Source organism: Puma concolor, chromosome D1 (assembly GCF_028749965.1).
Source record: "Puma concolor isolate L17-30 chromosome D1, mPumCon1.1.hap2, whole genome shotgun sequence".
In the NCBI taxonomy this organism is placed as follows: domain Eukaryota; kingdom Metazoa; phylum Chordata; class Mammalia; order Carnivora; family Felidae; genus Puma; species Puma concolor.
In genome coordinates, this window is record NC_141676.1 from 83,569,975 (window position 1) to 83,591,174 (window position 21,200).

At 35.5% G+C, this 21,200-nt stretch overlaps 1 protein-coding gene across 4 annotated transcripts in view; it reads right to left on the reverse strand.

The window, feature by feature from the left end:
* The window catches only part of PGR (progesterone receptor), a 115,334-nt gene that overhangs the window by 34,603 nt on the left and 59,531 nt on the right, over positions 1-21,200 (reverse strand). For 3 of the 4 annotated variants that reach the window (XM_086678624.1, XM_086678625.1, XM_086678626.1), the window contains exons 4-5: positions 20,119-20,205; positions 9,295-9,600 (exon numbers count right to left, since the gene is read on the reverse strand). In XM_086678624.1, the coding sequence (XP_086534750.1) occupies positions 9,295-9,600; positions 20,119-20,205 (393 nt within the window). The remainder of the gene's footprint in view (positions 1-9,294; positions 9,601-20,118; positions 20,206-21,200) is intronic. The other variant, XM_025927897.2, reaches the window with a different exon arrangement.

Below are 21,200 nucleotides of genomic sequence, written 5' to 3' on the forward strand. Positions count from 1 at the left end.
AGCTACAACTGAAATCTAGGAAAAAAGGACAAGGACCTAAACTGAATCATGACAGTAGCAGTGGATGTAGCATGTATAATGAATCCTATATTTAATAAATAGAGTTGACAAAATTTGATAACTAATTGGATAGGAGGTGAAGGAGAAAAGTGAGCTCAGGATACCCAAGATTCTGTCTGAGGCACCATTTCAAGATACAGGTTTTAGGTTTATGGAGTAGAAGGTCATATTGACTTGGAAATGCATCCATGTGGAAATACATAAATAGTTGAAATAGGTGGTCCAATAGTTCATTACAGGGTCTGGGTTTATAGTATGTATTTAGGAGTCATCAGAATATAGTGTTAGTTGAAGACAAGGCTATGAATGGGCTCATCTAGTCTGTGCAGAATGAGAAACTACTGGAGCAGAAGATGGAACTCAGGAAATGCCAAGTTTATGGTGTGAATGGAAGAACAAATCCACAAAGGAAACAAAATTTGTAAAAAACATATCCACCTCAAGGGAAATGATAAATGCCAAAGTACGAGTATCAGCCAGAAATGGTTATTTCATTAGTGTCTCCAGAGGCATGCAAAACATGGTAATGGCTGAAAGTATTCATTAGATTTGATAAAAAAAAAAAAAATTTGTTGACATCAACAATATTAATTTCAGTGGAATAGGATGTTAGAAAAATCATTTTTTGAAAGGCTTTATAACAGTATTCTCAAACCTTGACTTTACTCCTAGGCTAATCTCATTTCTTTCCCACCACTTGTGGGGGCGGGCAGTAAGTTGATTTATTTACTTTAATTGAGATGAAAGAAAAAATCCTTTGTCACATATGCAATGGCTGTCCCTGACTCAAAGATATTTTGGCATGCTTCAAGGCAGAAAACAAGGCAAAGACTGTTGCAGTCTTCTGATACTGTTAATTGCAAGTAGTCTGGCCAACTGAGATTAAGGAGCAAGATATGTTTTCAAAAATGCAATATTTAAAAATGTTAAAGCATTAACCCTAATAGATTTTTTTCACAAAATAAACAGAAAAATCAGGACAAAATTTCTAAAAAGCCAATATTTTCCCCAAACCCCTCTGTCACATAAAGTCTGCTACAATGTATTGATATATAGGATAAAGAATATTTCAAGGTGAACCTGAATTGGGAATGAGGATTTATTAATTTAATTTCCAAAGCCTACCCTGACTTTCAAGACCCTCCTTGATCAAATCATTAACTATGACTCTAAATTTCCTTCTACTACTCTCTCCAACGTAAATTTATTGTCAGTGGCTTCTTAATACTTGGGTGATGAGCCCCCCCAGGAGGCCAATACTGTAGTAGTGTTTGAAAACCATATATATAATTGTATTTTCTCAATTAGCAGGTATTAAATGTTATCATTACTATGCTGTGGGGGAAGGTATGATAACATTTTTTTTGTGTTATGAATAGAAAAGATTGAGAATAATTCACCAAACATACCTCATGCTTTCCTTATTTTACATCATAAGCCACACTATTCCAAAGTCTCACTTCTTCAAGGTACAATGTAACTGACACCTTGACTCTGAAGCCTTTCTCTAGTCCCTGAAGATAAAAATGTCTTCTGTCTCTCTTTTCTTTATATCTGTATCTTATGTCACTTTCACATACCACTATAGTTGTTTGTGTATCTTATTTATTCCACTGGATTGAAAATTCCTTAACAGAAGGAATATGTCTTATTCATTAAAAAAATTAACTATAACTAACATACAGTGTTGTATTAGTTTCAGGTGTACAACATAATGATTCAACATTTCTATAAATTACACAGTGCTCATCACTGTAATTACACAGTGCTCAGCACTACACTGTTGCAGGTGTAGTCACCACCTGCAACCAATGTTTTACATTATTAATGACTTTACTCTCTACAGTATACTTTTCATCTCCATGACTTATTTCATAACTGCAAGTTTGTATCTTTTAGACTCTTGTATCTATTTCATACATCCCCCTCCCCCCCCCTCCTCTCTGGCAACCACCAATTTGTTCTCTGTATTTAAGTCTTTTTTTTTTTGGTGTCTTTATTTCTTCCTTTTTTAAAATTCCACATATAAGTGAAATCATATGTTATGTCTTTCTCTGGCTTAATACCTTTTAGGTACACTGGATGAATGAGCTCATCCAGTCTGTGGAGGATGAGAAACTACTGGAGTAGAAGATGGAACTCAGGAAATGCCAAATTTACGGTGTGAATGGAAGAACAAATCCAAAAAGGAAACAAAGTGTGTAAATTGAGAGAAACATGTCCACCTGAAGGTTTTGTTTCAAATGGTATGATCTCACTTTTTAAATCACTGGTAATATTCCATTATATATTTATACCACATCTTCTTTATCCATTCATTTATTAATAAGCACTTGGGTTGCTTCCATATCTTTTCTATGAATAATGCTGCAGTAAACACTGGGGTGCATGTATCTTTTCAATTAGTGTTTTCATTTTAAGTTTTATTTTAACTCCAGTAGTGTTCAGCTGTACCATACAGTGATTCAACAATTCGATATGTTACTCAGTGCTTGTCATGAGAAATGTACTCTTTAGTCCCCATCACCTGTTTCACCCATTCCCCTGCCCACCTCCCTGCTGGTAACCATCAGTTTGTTCTCTATAGTGAAGAGTCTGTTTCTTGGTTTGTGTCTTCCCCCCCCCCCTTTTCTTATTTGTTTTGTTTCTTAACTTCCACATATGAGTGAAATCATATGGTAATTTGTCTTTCTCTGACTGACTTATTTCACTTAGCATAATACTCTCTAGCTCCATCTGTGTTGTTGCAAATAGCAAGATTTCATTCTTTTTTATGGCTGAATAGTATTTCTGTGTGTGTGTGTGTGTGTGTGAGAGAGAGAGAGAGAGAGAGAGAGAGAGAGAGAGAGAGGGAACCGTATCTTCTTTATCCATTCATCTGTTAATGGACACTTGGACTACTTCTATAATTTGGCTATTATAAATAGTGCTGCAATAAACATATATCCTTTTGACTTGATGTCTTGTATTTTTTGGATAAATGTCCAGAATTTCGATGACTGGATCATATGATATTTCCAACTTTTTGAGGAACTTCCATAAATTGGTGTAATTGCACAAATTTACATGCCCACCAACAGTGCACAAGGGTTCCTTTTTCTCTGTATCTTTGCCAATATTTGTTATTTATTATCTTTTTCATTCTGGCCATTCTGACAGATGTGAGGTGATATCTCATTGTGGTTTTGATTTACATTTCCTCAAAGATGAGTGATGTTTAGCATCTTTTCATGTGTCTATCGGCTATCTATATGTCTTCTTTGGAGAAATGCCTGTTCATGTCTTCTGTCCATTTTTAAATTAGGCTTTTTTTTTTTTTTTTTTGGTGTTGAGTTGCATAAGTTCTTTATACACTTTGGATACTAAAACTTTATTAGATATGCCATTTGCAAATATCTTCTCCCATTCAGCAGACTTTTAGTTTTGTTGGTTGTTTCCTTTGCACTGCAGAAGCTTTTTATTTTGAGGTAGTCCCAATAGTTTATTTTTGCTTTTGTTTCCCATGCCTCAGGAGACATATCTAGGAAGATGTTACAGCTCCTCTCAGAGAAATTACTGCCTGTGCTCTCTTCTAGGATTTTTATGGTTTCAGGTCTACATTTAGGTCTTTCCTCCATTTTGAATTTATTTTTGTGTATAGTATGAAAACTGATCTAGTTTCTTTCTTTTGCGTGTTGCTATCCAGTTTTCCCAATCCATTTGTTGAAAAGAGTGTCTTTTTCCCATTGGATATTCTTTCCCCTTTGTTGAAGATTAATTGGCCATATAGTTGTGGGTTTACTTCTGGGTTTTCTATTCTGTTCCTTTGATCTATATGTCTGATTCCATGGCAGTACCATACTGTTTAGATTGCTACAACTTCGTAGTATTTCTTGAAGTTTGGGATTGTGACCTTCGGCCTTGTTCTTTTTCAAGATTGCTTTGGCTCTTTGGGTTCTTGTGGCTCCAAACAAATTTTAGGAGTGTTTGTTCAAGTGCAGTGGAAAATGCTGTTGGTATTTTAATAGGGATTGAATTAAATCTGTATATTGCTTTGTGTAATATGGACATTTTAACAATATCAGTTCTTCCAATCCTTGATCATGGAATATCTTTCCATTTGTTTGTGTTGTCTTCAATTTCCCTCACTGATATTTTATAGTTTTCAGAGTACAGGTCTTTCATATTACTTGGTTAAGTTTACTCAGATATTTTATTGTTTTTGATGCAGTTGTAAATGGTTATGTTTTCTTAATTTCTCTTTCTGCTATTTCATTATAAGTGTATAGAAATACAACTGATTTCCCTTGTATGTAACTGTTTTGTCTTGTTGCTTTAAAATTTTTGCTTTCTCATTACTTTTTGCCATTTTAATTATTATCGATCTTGGTGTGGACCTCCATGTGTTCATCTTCTTTTTTAAAATTTTTTTTTTCAACGTTTATTTATTTTTGGGACAGAGAGAGACAGAGCATGAACGGGCGAGGGGCAGAGAGAGAGGGAGACACAGAATTGGAAACAGGCTCCAGGCTCTGAGCCATCAGCCCAGAGCCCGACGCGGGGCTCGAACTCACGGACCGCGAGATCGTGACCTGGCTGAAGTCGGATGCTTAACCGACTGTGCCACCCAGGCGCCCCGCATGTGTTCATCTTCTTAGGGGCTCTCTGTGCTTCCTGGACTTGAATGCTATTTCCTTGTCCGGGAAGGGAAGTTTTCAGCTTTTAATTCTTCAAATAAGTTTCTTTCCTCTTTTCTCTATTTTCTCCTTCTGTACCCCCTATAACATGAATGTTATTATACTTAATGATGTTACTGAGTTCCCTTAACCATGCTTTAATTTTTATGATTCAGTTTTTCTTTTTTAAGTTCATCTTGTTTGCTTTCCATTACTCTGTCATCCAGATGCTGATTTGTTCAGCATTCTCTAATCTGCTGTTAGTTCTCCTGTATACTTTTATTTCAGTAATTGTATTATTCATCTCTGACTGGTTATTTGTTTATTTTATAATTCTTTGTTGAAGGTCTCATTGAGATCCACCACTATTTTTTCAAGTCCAGTGAATATCTTTATGACCATTACTTTGAATTATTTATCAGGCATATTATTTCTATTTCATTTAGATCTTTTACTATGCTTTTGTTCAGTTCTTTCATTTGGGACATAGTCCTCTGCCCCATTTTGCCTCTGTTTGTTTATAGGTATTAGGATGGACAGCTATGTCTCCTGGTATTAAAAGTAGTGGTCTTGTGAAGAAGAGGTTTTGTGGTGCCTGGTAGTTAATGTCCCCTGTTCACCAGAACCATGTGCTCCCGGGGTGTCTCCTGGATATTGGCTGGGTGAGCACTGCTGTTGTGGCTAATCCACTAGCTGACTGAACTTTCTGTCCAGTTAGCTGCAATGACTGGCTTTACCTGCTGTGGTTTCACAGGACAGGGTTTGGTCCCTGTGCTTTTGTAAGGCATATCTGAGATAATCATGGGTTTCTTGACAGTTGGTGTTGGCAGTCAGGCTAGCTGTCAGTACTCTGTTTTCTGCAACTATGTACACACCAATTGGCAGAGTACTCTCCTTATGTGGCCCCCTGAGTAGCTTTTGTTGGTAGTTGGGGCTGGCAGTCAGATCAAATTTTCCATCCAGGATGGCTGTCACAGCAACAGGCACAGTAAACAGGGGGCTCTCTTTGAGTGGCCAGCTAAAATGCTCAGGTACTGGAAGTGCCCATGTGCTGGTGTTGAGGGTTATTCCCTGCTATCCCCAGGGCAGGAGTGACTTAGGAGTGGCATTGGTCCCTGCTGGGCTGTTTGCACAGTATATAAGGGCAGGAGCTCCTTTTGAGGAATGCCTGCTGAAGTGGAAGAGATGAAGTGGGTCTGCATGGAAACGTGACTTGGGGTGCATGGTGCTGGCAAGATAGCAGGTGTTCCTGCTGATATCCACAAGTGTCCAGCTAGGTTGGGGGAGGGGAAGAGAAATGATGTCTGCCAACACTTCTGTTCCTGAGGAAATTTCCTATTGATGCATGTCCCTCCAGCCCATGTTCTAAGATTAGTCAATAACTCTCCATGTATATTCCAGGCACTATTCAAACTGCGCTATATGTTGTGTTGAGTCAGTAGGGTTACTTATTATGCTAGCTCTTTAAGTAGAGGAGGTCTCAGTTTCCTATGGCCCTTTGGTCTCCCTGAAGCTAAGTCCACTGATTTTCAATGTACCCAGAGTTAGGCCCTCCAGATTTTCAAAGCTTGCCAAGTTAAGCTCCATTGGTTTTCAAAGTCAGATGTTAGGAGGACTTGTCTTCCCAGTGCACATCCCCAGTGCTTCAGGTGCCTGGTGTAGGGTCTGATCCTGTTGCTTCACCATGCTACGGTGTCCCTTCCATTTGTGGTTAGTCTTACGGGGCTTTGGTTCCCAACCATGTCCCTGCCCCTTTTCTTCTTTTCAATGTGGTCTCCTCTCCATGATTAATTGTGGAAGGTTTGTTCTGCCAATATTCACATCATTTTCAGAGTTAGTTTCACAGATACAGCTGTTATTTCGGCGTGTCTCTGGGATGAGGTGAGCTCAAGATTCTCCTATTCTTCTATCCTCCTGACCTCTGTCTTGTTCATTTTTCTAAAATTTGCAAATATTGTGTTGCTTCAAGTTCCAAATAAGAAAATATTACCTACTGATGTTACGGCTAAATGTCAATGTAAAATCATTCACATAACTGATACAATATGTCAGATGTAATATATCTTAAGAGATATTTTAAATGTGTTATCATGAAGCTAAAGCATCTTGCAAGTCTCCATTACACAGGAGCAATGATATCTCTGAAATATGAGAGAGATATTGGATAGGATGCAATTACCTTAATGGGTCCAATATAATAGAAGAGCACAAATAAAGAAAAAATGAGGAAGTCCTGACCAGGCAACAAGCATTCTCTCAGGGACCTGTAGATATACACCATGGAGCCCTTAGGCATACTGTTACTTTAGTTGTTGTTGTTGTTGTTTTACATTTGATCTTAATCTGACTTCCAAAATACTCTTTCCTATTGTGAAAGAATCACCTGATCTGCCAACGTGTTTTACTAGCAGCATCATTCTTGCACTGTAAATAAGTAAACTGACATCCTGACTTATTAACAGGCCTCATTTAACCAAGTACCGTATGAGTGAATGGATAAAATAAGTTTCTCTCATGAAAAATTGATCACCAAATGCTAGGATATGTTGCATCCAAATGTGTTCACACTATGAGCTCAGACTTTGGGCTTTTCTTTCTAACACTACTGTTTAATTGTTACATCATGCATACAGCATGCTATAGACACTTACTGAGTGAATCAAGTGAATAAAAACTATTCTGGCTAAAAGTCAACTGAAGGGTTTTGAGTAGCTAATGATACCAGATTACTTTATATACATGAGTCCTTTCAAAAAGATCAATATATATGGTTCACTGACCATTTTCATCATTCATACACTATGTAGACCATGCAAATATAGTTTAAAAGAGCACAGGCCGCACAATCATTTGCTAATCGAAATTATCAAAATAGATTATCAAATAAGCTTCCCTTATTGTTACAGGTAATAGAAACAGTACCTGTAATACTGGTAGATGCCATCATTCTTTTTTACTTACACACAAATTACATTTTGGAATTATTAAAAAAGTTGCCACTAAATTCAGTGTAAAAATTTTCTCTCACTGTTTTTGGAAATGTGAGGATGAAATAGCTTCACAGAGAAGTGTTTCAACTTAAAATGTACACTAGCTTTTACCCAAAGTGAATAAATTATATTTTAAGCTATAACTGGTTATTTCTAAATTTGCCAACTGATAGTAGAATGTTTTTAAATAGTAAAGAACCTCCAAAATGCAAAAAATATAAACTGTATCAATCAAAATCAAAGAAATTGCTTTTCCAAATAATATAAAAACTAAGAAAAGTTAAACACATATTACTCATATTTTTAAACAGAAGAAGTTCAATGCTATTGCAATAATTTAATAGAGATCTATCAAATTTGATAACCACTTTACAGCAAGTTTTAAAAATTCAGAAGTTTTCTAACAGAAAAAAATTACCTGTCCAAGACTTTCAGTAACAATGGAGCTAATAAGAACCTGGTTATTTGGAATTTTCTATAAAATTACTTTATCTCCATTAGAATAGTGAATTTTATTAATTTTTATCAAAGTGCATTTTTTAAAAGATTCAACAAACAGGAACCTATTTTTCTTTCTGTTTCACATAACCTTGAATTTTCAGTAACAAGTATTTCAAACATTTCAGGTAAAATAATAACAAATATATTAAGGCAAATTGAGAAAAAAATTCTTTAAAAAAGGCTGTTGAATTTACTTGCAGACCAAAAGCATATGTTCAATTCTTGATTAGATACTGGTAAAATAAACTGGTCTAAAAAAGCATAAGAATATTTTTGGTGTGAAGAGATTGTAATTTAAAAAACTGCTTTATTTTTACTTATGGGATTAATGCTTCCACAAGTAATGGCTACCCATGTGTTCTCCTGGCTCTGCAGTCTCAGATTTAGCCAAGTGAAAAATGCATCCTTGTAATTCTTTCAACCTCTAAGCTCCTATGGAGCTGTGCTAAGGAAGCAAACTAGTTATTAAATAAAGTGACTTAAATCCCTTCATGATGGTACAACCCAAATTCTGTTATCTGCTTTTTCTGAGTATAAATTAGAGAAAATAGTGACTGGAAGAAATTCATTTCTCTATGTCCAAATTATTTACATATGTTTATCAATTATGTTTCTTAATTAACTTTAAGCACCCCACTGTATTCTGAATACTATTTTGACATATTATATGAATAGAAACATCCAGTTTTATTTTCAACCATTTGAAGTTTGTTAAATTTGGTTAAATTAGCACTTAGAATGGAAGACACACTTTTACACACAATTTGTCTTTCTCTGAACTACTATAACATCTGTGCTTTAACATACAAACTTATGCTCTTCCTTAATTGTTTCAATCACGTAATTCTTGAATCATCAAGACTCAAAGTATTATCTATGACTATTGTATTTCCATAGCACACAATAGGGTCCTAGACAAGCAACATATTATTTAGGATCCTAGATAAGTATTTCACACTGCTGAAATGCATACTATAACATGCTGTTTAGACAATACTTAATTTACTGAACAGGCCTTAACAGTTTTCCTAGTACAACAAATATAGTAAAATTTCCATTTCATGCTATTATATACAAATTATTATTACCTGGCAATGATTTAGACCACTTGACTACTGAAAGAAGTTGTCTCTCGCCTAGTTGATTAAGACTTGTCAGCAAAGAACTGGAGGTATCAGGTTTGGTGTTGTCATGTCCTGCATAGATCACATCTGGTTCAATGCTCATTAGCAGGTTAATCAATGGGGGGATCAACTGTATGTCTTGATTTGGTGAAAAAGCGATTCTCTGGCTTAGGGCTTGGCTTTCATTTGGAATGCCCACAGGCTGTGGGAGAGCAACAGCATCCAATGCTCTCATAACTCTGACTTTATTGAACTTTTTAAACTTTCGACCTACACAAAAGAAAAAAAGAAAAGATCATATAAATACATATCATCCAAATCTTTCAGCAGACTGTTATTTTTCTTAACAGAAATTAGAATTATAATTCTATAATTAGAATTATAGTTTAGGAGGTTTTAGCATCAATCTAATAAGATGAAATTGAATAAATAAAATGTTAGGTCTCAGATTTGGATTAAAGAATTAATTACACCAGGGGCACCTGGGTGGCTCTGTCAAGCATCTGACCCCTCGTTTTGGATCAGGTCATGATCTCATGGTTTGTGGATTTGAGCCCTGTGTTGGTGTGTGTTGACGGCATGAGGCCTGCTTGGGACTCTCTCTTCTTCTCTCTCTGCCCCTACTCCACTTGCATGCTCTCTTTCTCACACACCCTCAAAATAAGTAAACTTAAAAAAAATAATTACACCGCCATTTGGCAGGTGGGTGTGGTGTGAAATATTTACACCAGTATCCAATGGAGGATTATGAAGTTTTGCAGCAACATGAAAAGACAAATGGCTTTTAGTAAAGACTAAGCTCATTATTGGTAAATATTCTGACAGGATTGCCTTCCAAAAGTTAATGCTACAGCCTCCATTACTTAAAACATAATTTTCAGTAAATACCGAATCTTGTTTTGGGTTTCATTCCTTTAGGAATGTGTTGAGAGTAATATAAGATGATGGATGGGTTAGGAGGATCCTGGACTCACTTTGTCCTCCAGATATACCAAGATAACAGCTACATTTATTCAACTAACTCTGAAAATGATCTGAAGACTGGCAAAACAGAACTTCCACAGTTGTTCGTGGAGAGGAGGGCACATTGAAAAGTGTAGGAGGGGGGCGCCTGGGTGGCTCAGTCGGTTAAGCGTCTGACTTCGGCTCAGGTCATGATCTCCTGGTCCGTGAGTTCAAGCCCCGCATCGGGATCTGTGCTGACAGCTCAGAGCCTGGAGCCTGCTTCAGATTCTGTGTTTCCCTCTCTCTCTGACCCTCCCCCATTCATGCTCTGTCTCTCTCTATATCAAAAATAAACATTAAAAAAATTAAAAAAAAAAATAAAAGTGTAGGAGGAGTGGAAACACAGCTGGGAACTAAATATTTCGTGGTATTGACACAAATGGGAGGGACATCACAAGCATGGAAAAGCAAGAGGATCTGACCCCACACTAGGCACCACCTGCATTGGGCACCTGTGCCAGGAAGATGAGTCCATATAACATTGGGCTTTCAATATCAGCATGGTTTAACATGAAGAGCTTTAAAAATCAGTGGGCTTAAAGCCCATCCTTGTGGGAACTAGTGCAAATATTCTCCATCTGCCTTGCTAAAACTGTGTACTCAACTGCTGAGTTTCCCTGTAGAGACTCACTCCACCTAACCCCACCTGCCTCAGTAGGCATCCATCAATCCATCTGGCTCTGGGAAGCAGAAGGAAGATAACTTCATATACCAGCATGTCCACAGTCCTAGCAGCCCAGCCTCTTGGCTACCTGCACAGGAAACAAGCCTTACCCCTTATATACCTGAAACTGTGTCAGAGTGGCTAATTGTAGACATTTGGTCTGACTGCTGGCCCCATCCACTAATAAGCCCATTATGACCTCAGACAAGACCATCAAAGATCGAAGACCGAACCCTGTCCAGTGTGCCCACAGCAGGTCATTGCAGCTGGTTGGGCTGAAAGTAACTGCAAATCATCCACAACAGTAGGGTATACACAGCTCTTACAGGGGCATCCCTGGAGCACTTGGTTTTGGTGACCAGGATGGTTTATACTATAGGGTACCACAGGACCTCTTCTTCACAAGGCCATTACTTAATACCAGAAAACATACATGACCTACCTAATACACATAAACAAACACAGAGAGGCAAAATTACGAGATAGAGAAATACCTTCCAAATGAAGGAACAAGACAAAAGCACAGCAAAACATCTAAATGAAATGAAAATAACCAATATGTCTGATAAATAATTCAATTATTGGCCACAAACATACTCACTGGACTTGAGAAGAGTGTAAATGATTTGTTAGATCTTCAACAAAGAGATGGAAATACAAAAAGAAACAGTCATAAATAAAGAATTCATAACTGAAATAAAAAATACACTAGAGGAAATCAACAACAGATTGGAGGATGCAGAATAACACATCAGAGATCTGGAAGACAGTGTAATGGAAAGCAACCAGGCTTAACAAGAAAGGGAAAAAGGAATAAAAAATGAGAAGAGGTTAAGGAAACTCAGTGGCATTATCAAGAGTGATAATATTTGCATTATAATAATCACTAAAGGAAATGAGAAAATAAAAAGGGCAGAAAAGTTACTTCAATAAATAATAGCTGAAAATCACCTTAATCTGAGCAAAAAAATACATCCAAGTCCAGGAAAACAGAGATTCCCTAACAAGATGAACCTAAAGAAGTCCACACCAAGATAGGTAATTATAATGGTAAAAAATTAATGGTAAAGCAAAATTTTAAAAGCAGAAACAGAAAACAGTTACATGTGAGGGAAATTCCATAAGGCTATAAGTTGATTTTCAAATAGAAACTTTGCAAGACAGAAGGGAATGACGTGATGTATTCAAAGTAGTGAAAGAAAAAGACCTACTATCAAGAATATTCTACTGGTAGATTATAATTCAGAATTGAAGGAGAGATAAAGTGTTTCACAGACAAACATAAGTCAAAGGAGTTCATCACACAAAACTAACCTTATAAGAAATGCTGAAGGTAATTTTTTGAGTGGAAAGAAAAGGTCAGAGCTATAAGAAAATTATGAAAGAAAAAATTCACAGGTATAAGCAAACATACAGTAAAGGTTATTAATCACTTATAAAACCAATATGAAGACTAAAATACAAAAGTAGTAAAATAACATATCTATAATAATCAGTCAAGGGATACACAAAAATATGTAATATATGGCATCATATACATAAAACATGGATGAGGAAGTATAATTTAGTGCTTGTAGAATGTGTTCAAATTTAAGTGACCATCAACTTAATATAGACTGCTCTAATGTTATATCTGAAACCAATGATAACCTTACAAATTAAAAAAAAAAAAACTATCACAGATATACGCAAAAAAGAAAGAAATCCAAGCATTACACTAAAGACAGACATCAAATCATAAGGTAAGAAGAAAGGAACAGAAAAGAAATGTAAAACAAACCTGACAACAATGAACAAAATGGCAAAAATTACATACCTATCAATAAGTATAAATGGACTAAATGCTCCAATCAAAATACACAGGGTGAATGAATGGATAAAAAAAAAAACAACACCCAACTCTATTCTGCCTAGAAGAGACTCACATCAGACCTAAAGACACATACCAACTAAACATAAAAGGGAAAAACATGTATCATGCAAAAGGAGTCGGAAAAAAAAAGGGCAGCAATATTTATATCAGACAAAATAGACTTCAAAACAAAAAGAAGGACACTACATTTCAATAAAGGAATCCATTCAGTGAGAAGATACAAAAACTGTAAATATCTATTCACCCAACATAGAAGAACCTAAGTATATAAAGCAAATATTAGCAGACTCAAAGAGATTAACAGCAATACAATAACATTAGGGGACATAGTATCCCATTTACATCAATGGATAGATCATTCAGGCATAAAATTAACACAGAAATAGTGATTCTGAATGACACACAGCCCAGATGGACCTAATAGATATACACAGAACAGTCTACCCAAACACAGCAGAATACACATACTTTTCACATACACATGGAATATTCTCCAGAAGAGATCACATGCTAGACCACAAAACAATTCTCAATAAATTTGAAAAGACTGAAATATCAAGTGTCTTTTATGACCACAATAATATAGAACTAGAAATCAGTAACAAGATAAAACTGGAAAGAACACAAACACATGGAGGCTAAACAATTTATAGGGCAACCAAAAAAATCACAGAGGAAATAAAAACAATACATGGAGAGAAATGAAAATGAAAACAGAATGACCCAAAATCTTTGGGATGCATGTAAAGCAATTCTAAGAGGAAAGTTTATAGCAATACAGGCTTACCTCAAGAAACAAGAAAAATTACAAGTAAACAACACAACCTTACAATTGAAGGAACTAGAAAAAGAACAAACAGATCCCTATGCTAGTAGAAGGAAAGAAATAATAAAGATTGTAGCAGAATAAAAAAAAAATCAGACTAAAAAACAAAACAAACAAGAGTAAAGATCAATGAAAATAAGAGCTTATTTTTAGAAAAGTAAACAAAATTTCTAAAACTTTATCCAGAATCATCAAGGAAAAAGAGAGAGGATTTAAATAAATAGAAGCAGAAATAAAAGAGGAGAAGTAACAATTGACACCAGGGAAATACAACAGAGTATAAGACTGCTACAAAAAATTATATGCTAACAAATTGTACAACCTAGTAGAAATCGATAAATATCTGGAAACATAAACAATCTCCCAAACTGAATCAGGAAGAAAAGGAAAGTAGAACAGACATTACTAGCAATGAAACTGAATAAGTGATCTAAAAAGCTCCTAACAAACAAAAGTCCAGGACCAGATGGCCAATGAATTCTATGAAACATTTAAAGAAAATTGAATACCTATTATTTTCAAATTATTCCAAAAAATTAAAGAGGGAGAAAAACTTACAAATTCATTCAATGAGGCCAGCATTAACCTGATACCAAAACCAAAAGAGGTACTACAAGGAAAGAAAACTAAGGGCTATGAACATAGATGCAAAAATTCTCAACAAAATATTAGCAAGCAGAATTCAAGGATACATTAAAAATTATTCACCACAATCAAGTGAGATTTATTCCAGGGATACAAGGGTGGTTCAATATTCACAAATCAATCAAAATGATAACTTCAAATAACCAAGGATAAAAACTATATAATGACCTCAGTGGGTACAGAAAAAGCATCTGACAAAATATATAGCATATATTCATGTTAAAAACTTTCAAAAAAGTGGATTTAGAAGGAATGTACTTCAATATAATAAAGGTCATATATGAAAAACCCACAGCTAACATCATACCCATGAAAAACACAGAACATTTCCTCTATGATCAGGATCAAGACGAGGATGTCCTGTCTCATCAGTGTTATTCAACATAGTACTGGAAATCCTAGCAACAGCAATCAGACAAGAAAAAGAAGCAAAAGGCATCTAAATGGGTAAGGAAGAAGTAAGACTGTCACAAATTTAGATGACATGATACTATTTATAGGAAACCCTCAGGATTCCACTAAAAACTATTAGAAGTAATAAATTAATTCAGTAAAGTTTTAGAATTCATAATTAACATACAGGAATCTGTTACATTTGTATATACTGGTAATGAAGTAGCAGGAAGAGAAATGTAGAAAACAATTCCATTTACAATCATATCAAAAAGAATAAAATACCTAGGAAAAAATTTAATGAAACAGATGAAAGACCTGAACTCTGAACTTATACAGCATTGTTCAAAAAAAATGATGACAAAAACAAATAGAAACATAATGCTTATGGATTTGAAGAATTAATATTGTTAAAATGTCCAAACAACCTAAAACAACTTACAGATTTGATGCAATCTCTACCAAAATAGCAATAGTATTTTTCACAGAACTAGAACAAATAATCTTATAATTTGTATGGAAACACAAAATGCCCTGAATAGTCAAAGAAATGTTGACAAAGAACAAAGCTAGAGATATATCAATTCCAGATTTCAGGATATACTAGAAAGCTAGCCTAATGAAAATATTATGGTACTGGCACATAAATAAACTACACTCATCAACGAAACACAGTAGAGTACAGAAATAAAGCCACACCTATAGTCAATTGATCTACCATATAGGAGGTAAAAATATACAATGGGGAAAATTCAGTCTCTTCAATAAACAGTGCTGGGAAAACTGGACAGCTACATGCAAAGGAACTGGACCACTTACACCATATACAAAAATAAACTCAAAATGGATTAAAGACCTAAATGTGAGACATGAAACCACAAAATTGCTATAAGAAAATATAGACAGTAATCTTATTTAATAAATACAATTTATTGTTTTTCTTTCTAATTCCAAAGTAATATGTGGCTTTCACAGACATTTTAGAGAATCCCAAAGAATTTTTAAAGTAAAATTTTATTTCTTTATTATTATTTTTAAAAATTTATTTAAAAAAAAATTTTTTTTCAACGTTTATTTATTTTTGGGACAGAGAGAGACAGAGCATGAACGGGCGAGGGGCAGAGAGAGAGGGAGACACAGAATCAGAAACAGGCTCCAGGCTCTGAGCCATCAGCCCAGAGCCCGACGCGGGGCTCGAACTCACGGACCGCGAGATCGTGACCTGGCTGAAGTCGGACGCTTAACCGACTGCGCCACCCAGGCGCCCCTTATTTTTAAAAATTTAAATCCAAGTTAGCTAACATAGTGTAATAATGGTTTCAGGAGTAGAATTTAGTGATTCATCACTTTATATGTATCACCCAGTGCTCATCCCAGCAAGTGCCTTCTTTAATGTCCATCACCCATTTAGCCCATCCTCCCACTTCAAGCCCCTCCAGCAGCCCTCAGTTTGTTCTTTGTATTTAGGAGTCTTTTATGATTTGCCTCCCTCTGTTTTTATATTATTTCTCCTTTCCTACACGAATGTTCCTCTGTTTTATTTCTTGAATTCCACATATGAGTGAAATCATGATGTCTTTCTCTGACTTATTTCCCTTAACATAATACATTCTAGTTCCATCCATGCAGTTACAAATGGCAAGATGTCATTCCTTTTGATCACGAAGTAATATTCCATTGTATGTATTTTCCACATCTTCTTGATCCATTCAACAGTCAATGGACATTTGGGCTCTTTCCATAATTTGGCTATTGTTGATAGTGCTGCTGTAAACATTGGGGTGCACATTCCCCTTTCAATCAGCACTTTTGCATCCTTTGTATAAATACCTAGTAGTGCACATGGTGGGTCATATGGTAGCTGTATTTTCAGTTTTTTGATGAACCTCCATACTGTTTCCCAGAGTGGCTGCACCAGTTTGCATTCCAAAATCAGTGTAAGAGGGTTCCCCCTTCACATCCTTGCCAACACCTGTTGTTTCTTGTGTTGTTAATTTTAGCCATTCTGACAAGTGTGAGGTGGTATCTCATCATGGTTTTGATTTGTATTGCCCTGCTGATGAGTGTTGTTGACTATCTTTTCATGTGTCTATTAGCCATATGGATGTCTCCTTTGGAAAAATGTGTATGTTCATGTCTTCTGCCCATTACTTCACTGGATTATTTGTTTTTTGGGTGTTGAGTTTGATAAGTTCTTCATAGATTTTGGATACCAACCTTTACCAGATATGTCATTTGCAAATATCTTCTCCCATTACATAGGCTGCCTTTTAGTTTTACTGATTGTTTCCTTTGCTGTGCAGAAGATTTTTATCTTGATGTGGTCCCAATAGTTCATTTTTGCTTGTTTCCCTTGCCTCCAGAGCCATGTCTAGTAAGAAGTTGCTGCGGCTGAGGTCAAAGAGGTTGCTGCCTCTTTCCTCCTCCAGGATTTTGATTGTTTCCTGTCTTACAGTTTGGTCTTTCAGCCATTTTGAATTTATTTTTATGTATGGTGTAAGAAAGTGGCCCAGTTTCATTCTTCTGCATGTCACCCTCCAGTTTTCTCAACACCATTTGCCTCAAGAAACTGTCTTTTTTCCACTGTATATTCTTTCCTGCTTCATGAATATTAGTTGGTCATACATTTGTGGGTCCAGTTGTGGGTTCTCTATTTTGTTCCATTGATCTATGTGTCTGGTTTTGTGCCAGTACCATACTGTTTTGATGATTACAGCTTTGTAATACAGTTTGAAGTCTGGAATTGTGATGCCTCCAGCTTTGCTTTTTTTTTTTTTTTTTCAACATTACTTTGGCTATACAGGGTCCTCTGTTGTTCCATACACATTTTAGGATTGTTTGTTCTAGCTCTGTGAAGAATGCTGGTGTTATTTTGATAGAGATTGCACTGAATGTGTAGATTGCTTTGGGTAGTATTGACATTTTAACAATATTTGTTCTTCCCAACCATAAGCATGGAATGTTTTTCCATTTATTTGTGTCTTCTTCAATTTCTTTCAATAAGCTTTCTATAGTGTTCCATGTACAGATCTTTTACCTCTTTGGTTAGGTTTATTCCTAGGTATCTTATGGATTTTGGTGAAATTGTAAATGGGATCAATGAATTGATTTCTTTTGGCTGCCTCATTATTGGTGCCTATAAATGCAACCTACTTCTGTACTTTGATTTTATATCCTGCACCTTTGCTGAATTCATGAATCAGTTCTAGCAGTTTGTGTGTGTGTGTGTGGTGTGTGGAGTCTTTTGGGTTTTCCACACAAAGTATCACATGTTGTCTGTGAAGAGTGAATGTTTGACTTATTCCCTGCCTATTTGTATGCCTTTTATTTCTTTTTGTTGTCTTATTGCTAAGGCTAGGACTTCCAAGTACTATGTTGAACAATACTGTTGAGAGTGGACATCCCTCTCGTGTCCCTGACCTTAGGGGAAAAGCTCTCAGTTTTCTCCCATTGAGGTTGATTAGCTGTGGGCCTTTCATATATGGCCTTTATGATGTTGAGGTATGTTCCTTCTATCCCTACTTTTTGAGGGTTTTTATCAAGAAAGAATGCTGTGTTTTTAGACAGTAATCACTTGGTCATCAGCCTTAGCATCATATTTAGATATATCCCCTAAAGCAATGGAAAAAAATGAAATTAAACTATTGGGACTACATTAAAATAAAAAAGCTTTTGCACAGTGAAGGAAACTCAACAAACCAAAAAGGCAACCTACTGACTGGTAGAAGATATTAGAAAATGATATAATCTAGTAAAGGGTTAATATCTAAAAAAAAAAAAAAAAAGACCATATACAACTCAGCAAAAGAAATAAACAATCTGATTTAAAAATGGGCAGAGAATCTGAACAGGGAGTTTTTTCAAAGATATACAAATGGCCAACAGAATCATGAAAAGGTGCTCAACATCACTAATCATCAGGGAAAAGCAAATAAAAACCACAAGAAAATGTAATATTACACCTTACACCAGAATAGCTAGAATAAAAAAGACAAGAAGTTAGTGTTAGTGAGGATGTGGAGAAAAGGAAACCCTCATGCATTATTGGTAGAAATGTAAACTGGTGCAACCATTATGGAAAACAGTATGGAGGGTACTCAAACAATTAGAAACAATTAGAAACAATTACCATATGATCCAGTAATTCCACTATTGGATATTTACCCAAAGGAAATGAAAACACTAATTTGGAAAGATATATGCACCCCTATGTATACTGAAGCATTATTAATGATAGCCAAGATATGGAAACAAACCAAGTATCCAGTGATAAATGAATAGATAAAGAAGATGTGTGACACACCACACACACACACACACACACACACACACACACACACACACACACAATGGAATAGTACTCAGCCATAAGAAATAATGAGATTTTGCTATTTATGACAACATGGATGGACCTAAAGGATTTGTGCTAAGTGAAAGACTTGTATGATTTCACTTATATGTGAAATCTAACAACAAAAAATAATGAATAAACAAACAAGAGGGAAGGTGGATGGGGGGATGGGAAAAATGGAAGGAGGAAAGTGGGAAACACAGGGTTGTACTTTTGGAATGAATACTTCACCAGGATAAAAGTTATAGCATATTTATCGTAATCAGTAGTATTGTAACAACACTGTTTGGTGATAGATGTAGCTACACTTGTGAACATAGTATAACATAATGTGGAATCACTATGTTGTACACCTGAAACTAATGTAACATTGTGTGTCCACTATACTTCAATTAAAAAAAAAAGAATGCAAGAGGTGGGTTGGGGCATGGGCTACATAGGTAGGTATAAACATCCAGTTAGAAGATAATTAAGTCACACACATTAAAAGTACAGCATAGGGTATTTCGTAAATAATATTGTAATAACTTTCTATGGTGAGAGATGGTGACTACACTTATTGATATGAGAAGTAAGTAGTGTATAGAATTGTTGAATCACTATGATGCACACCTGAAACTAATATAACATACACAGCTATACTTCAAAAACAAAAATGAAAAAAAAATCTATAGAACTTCATATAATTGTACCTCTAGCTTTTCGTTGAGAAAATAATGGCAAAAAGTAATCAGAATTAAATAACAACATAGAATGCCTTTGTATTAATTATAAAACTATTTATGTACTTTGAAAAATAATAGCATCTGCAGGTTTGGGTAAGCTAAATAGACAATAGTGGTATAGGTACAGTAACGACCTTCCACTGTACTATTTTTCCCAACTACTGTGTCTATCTTTAGGAGATGATATGTATGGGAGCTTTCATTGTTTTCCTGGAGGGAGAGAAGACCTGGGATCAGATACTAGGGAGTAGACATGAGAACATAAGAAAAGACAGAAAGAATGACTTAATAGGATCTCTTACTCACCCTGATGAATTTTATTCTGAGGGATGGAATGTGCAAAAGTTTCACAGCTGCACTGTATGTAATAGCCTTCAAAGTGGATACAAATGTCTATCAAAATGAGAATAGGTTAATGATAGTCATAGGATGTAATAATATAGTTCAGTAAAAATGAATAAACCAGAATACACATCAGAATAAAGAACTTCACTAATGTTAGGCAAATAATTCAAGTTACAGAAATATATATGCCATATGATATTATTTCTATAAAGTGGGGGAGAAAACCTTCAAAACTAAGGAATATAATATTGATGGAAATATATATTCAGAAAACTTATAAAATGATACAAGGGAATGATAAACTCAATATTCAAGATAGAGGTTTCCTGGGAAAATGATAGCTTACATGTAGCCTAGTAGTAAAAATTCTGAACTGTTTTACAAAAAATTGTAGGGAGTTGAGAGGGCAGAGAAAAAGGTTCTGAACTTATTTAGTATGCATTATTTAAAAATTTTTTTTTTCAACGTTTATTTATTTTTGGGACAGAGAGAGACAGAGCATGAATGGGGGAGGGGCAGAGAGAGAGGGAGACACAGAATCGGAAACAGGCTCCAGGCTCTGAGCCATCAGCCCAGAGCCTGACGCGGGGCTCGAACTCACGGACCGCGAGATCGTGACCTGGCTGAAGTCGGACGCTTAACCGACTGCGCCACCCAGGCGCCCCAGTATGCATTATTTAAAAAGGTTGGTAAAATGTTATAGGCATACTTATTAATTTTGATACAATTAAAGGGTAATATAGATTTAATTATGACTCATCAGAAGGAGCATGTAAGCACTAGCAAAATGGAAAAACACATTGAAATTAACAATGGATGACTGAGGATTGAATGGGAAAAGAAAATGAAGGAAAAATTGACCAACCCAGAAAATTAAGAAAAGGAATATTTAACAAATATACTTAAGTAAACACATAAAATGTATTGGAAGAAATAAAAGCTTATATACTGATTATCCTAACAAATGTCAGTGTCAAAGAAAGGCTGGGTTAAAAAATATCTATTTGTAGCTTACAAGAAAAATAATAAAAACAGGAAAATAA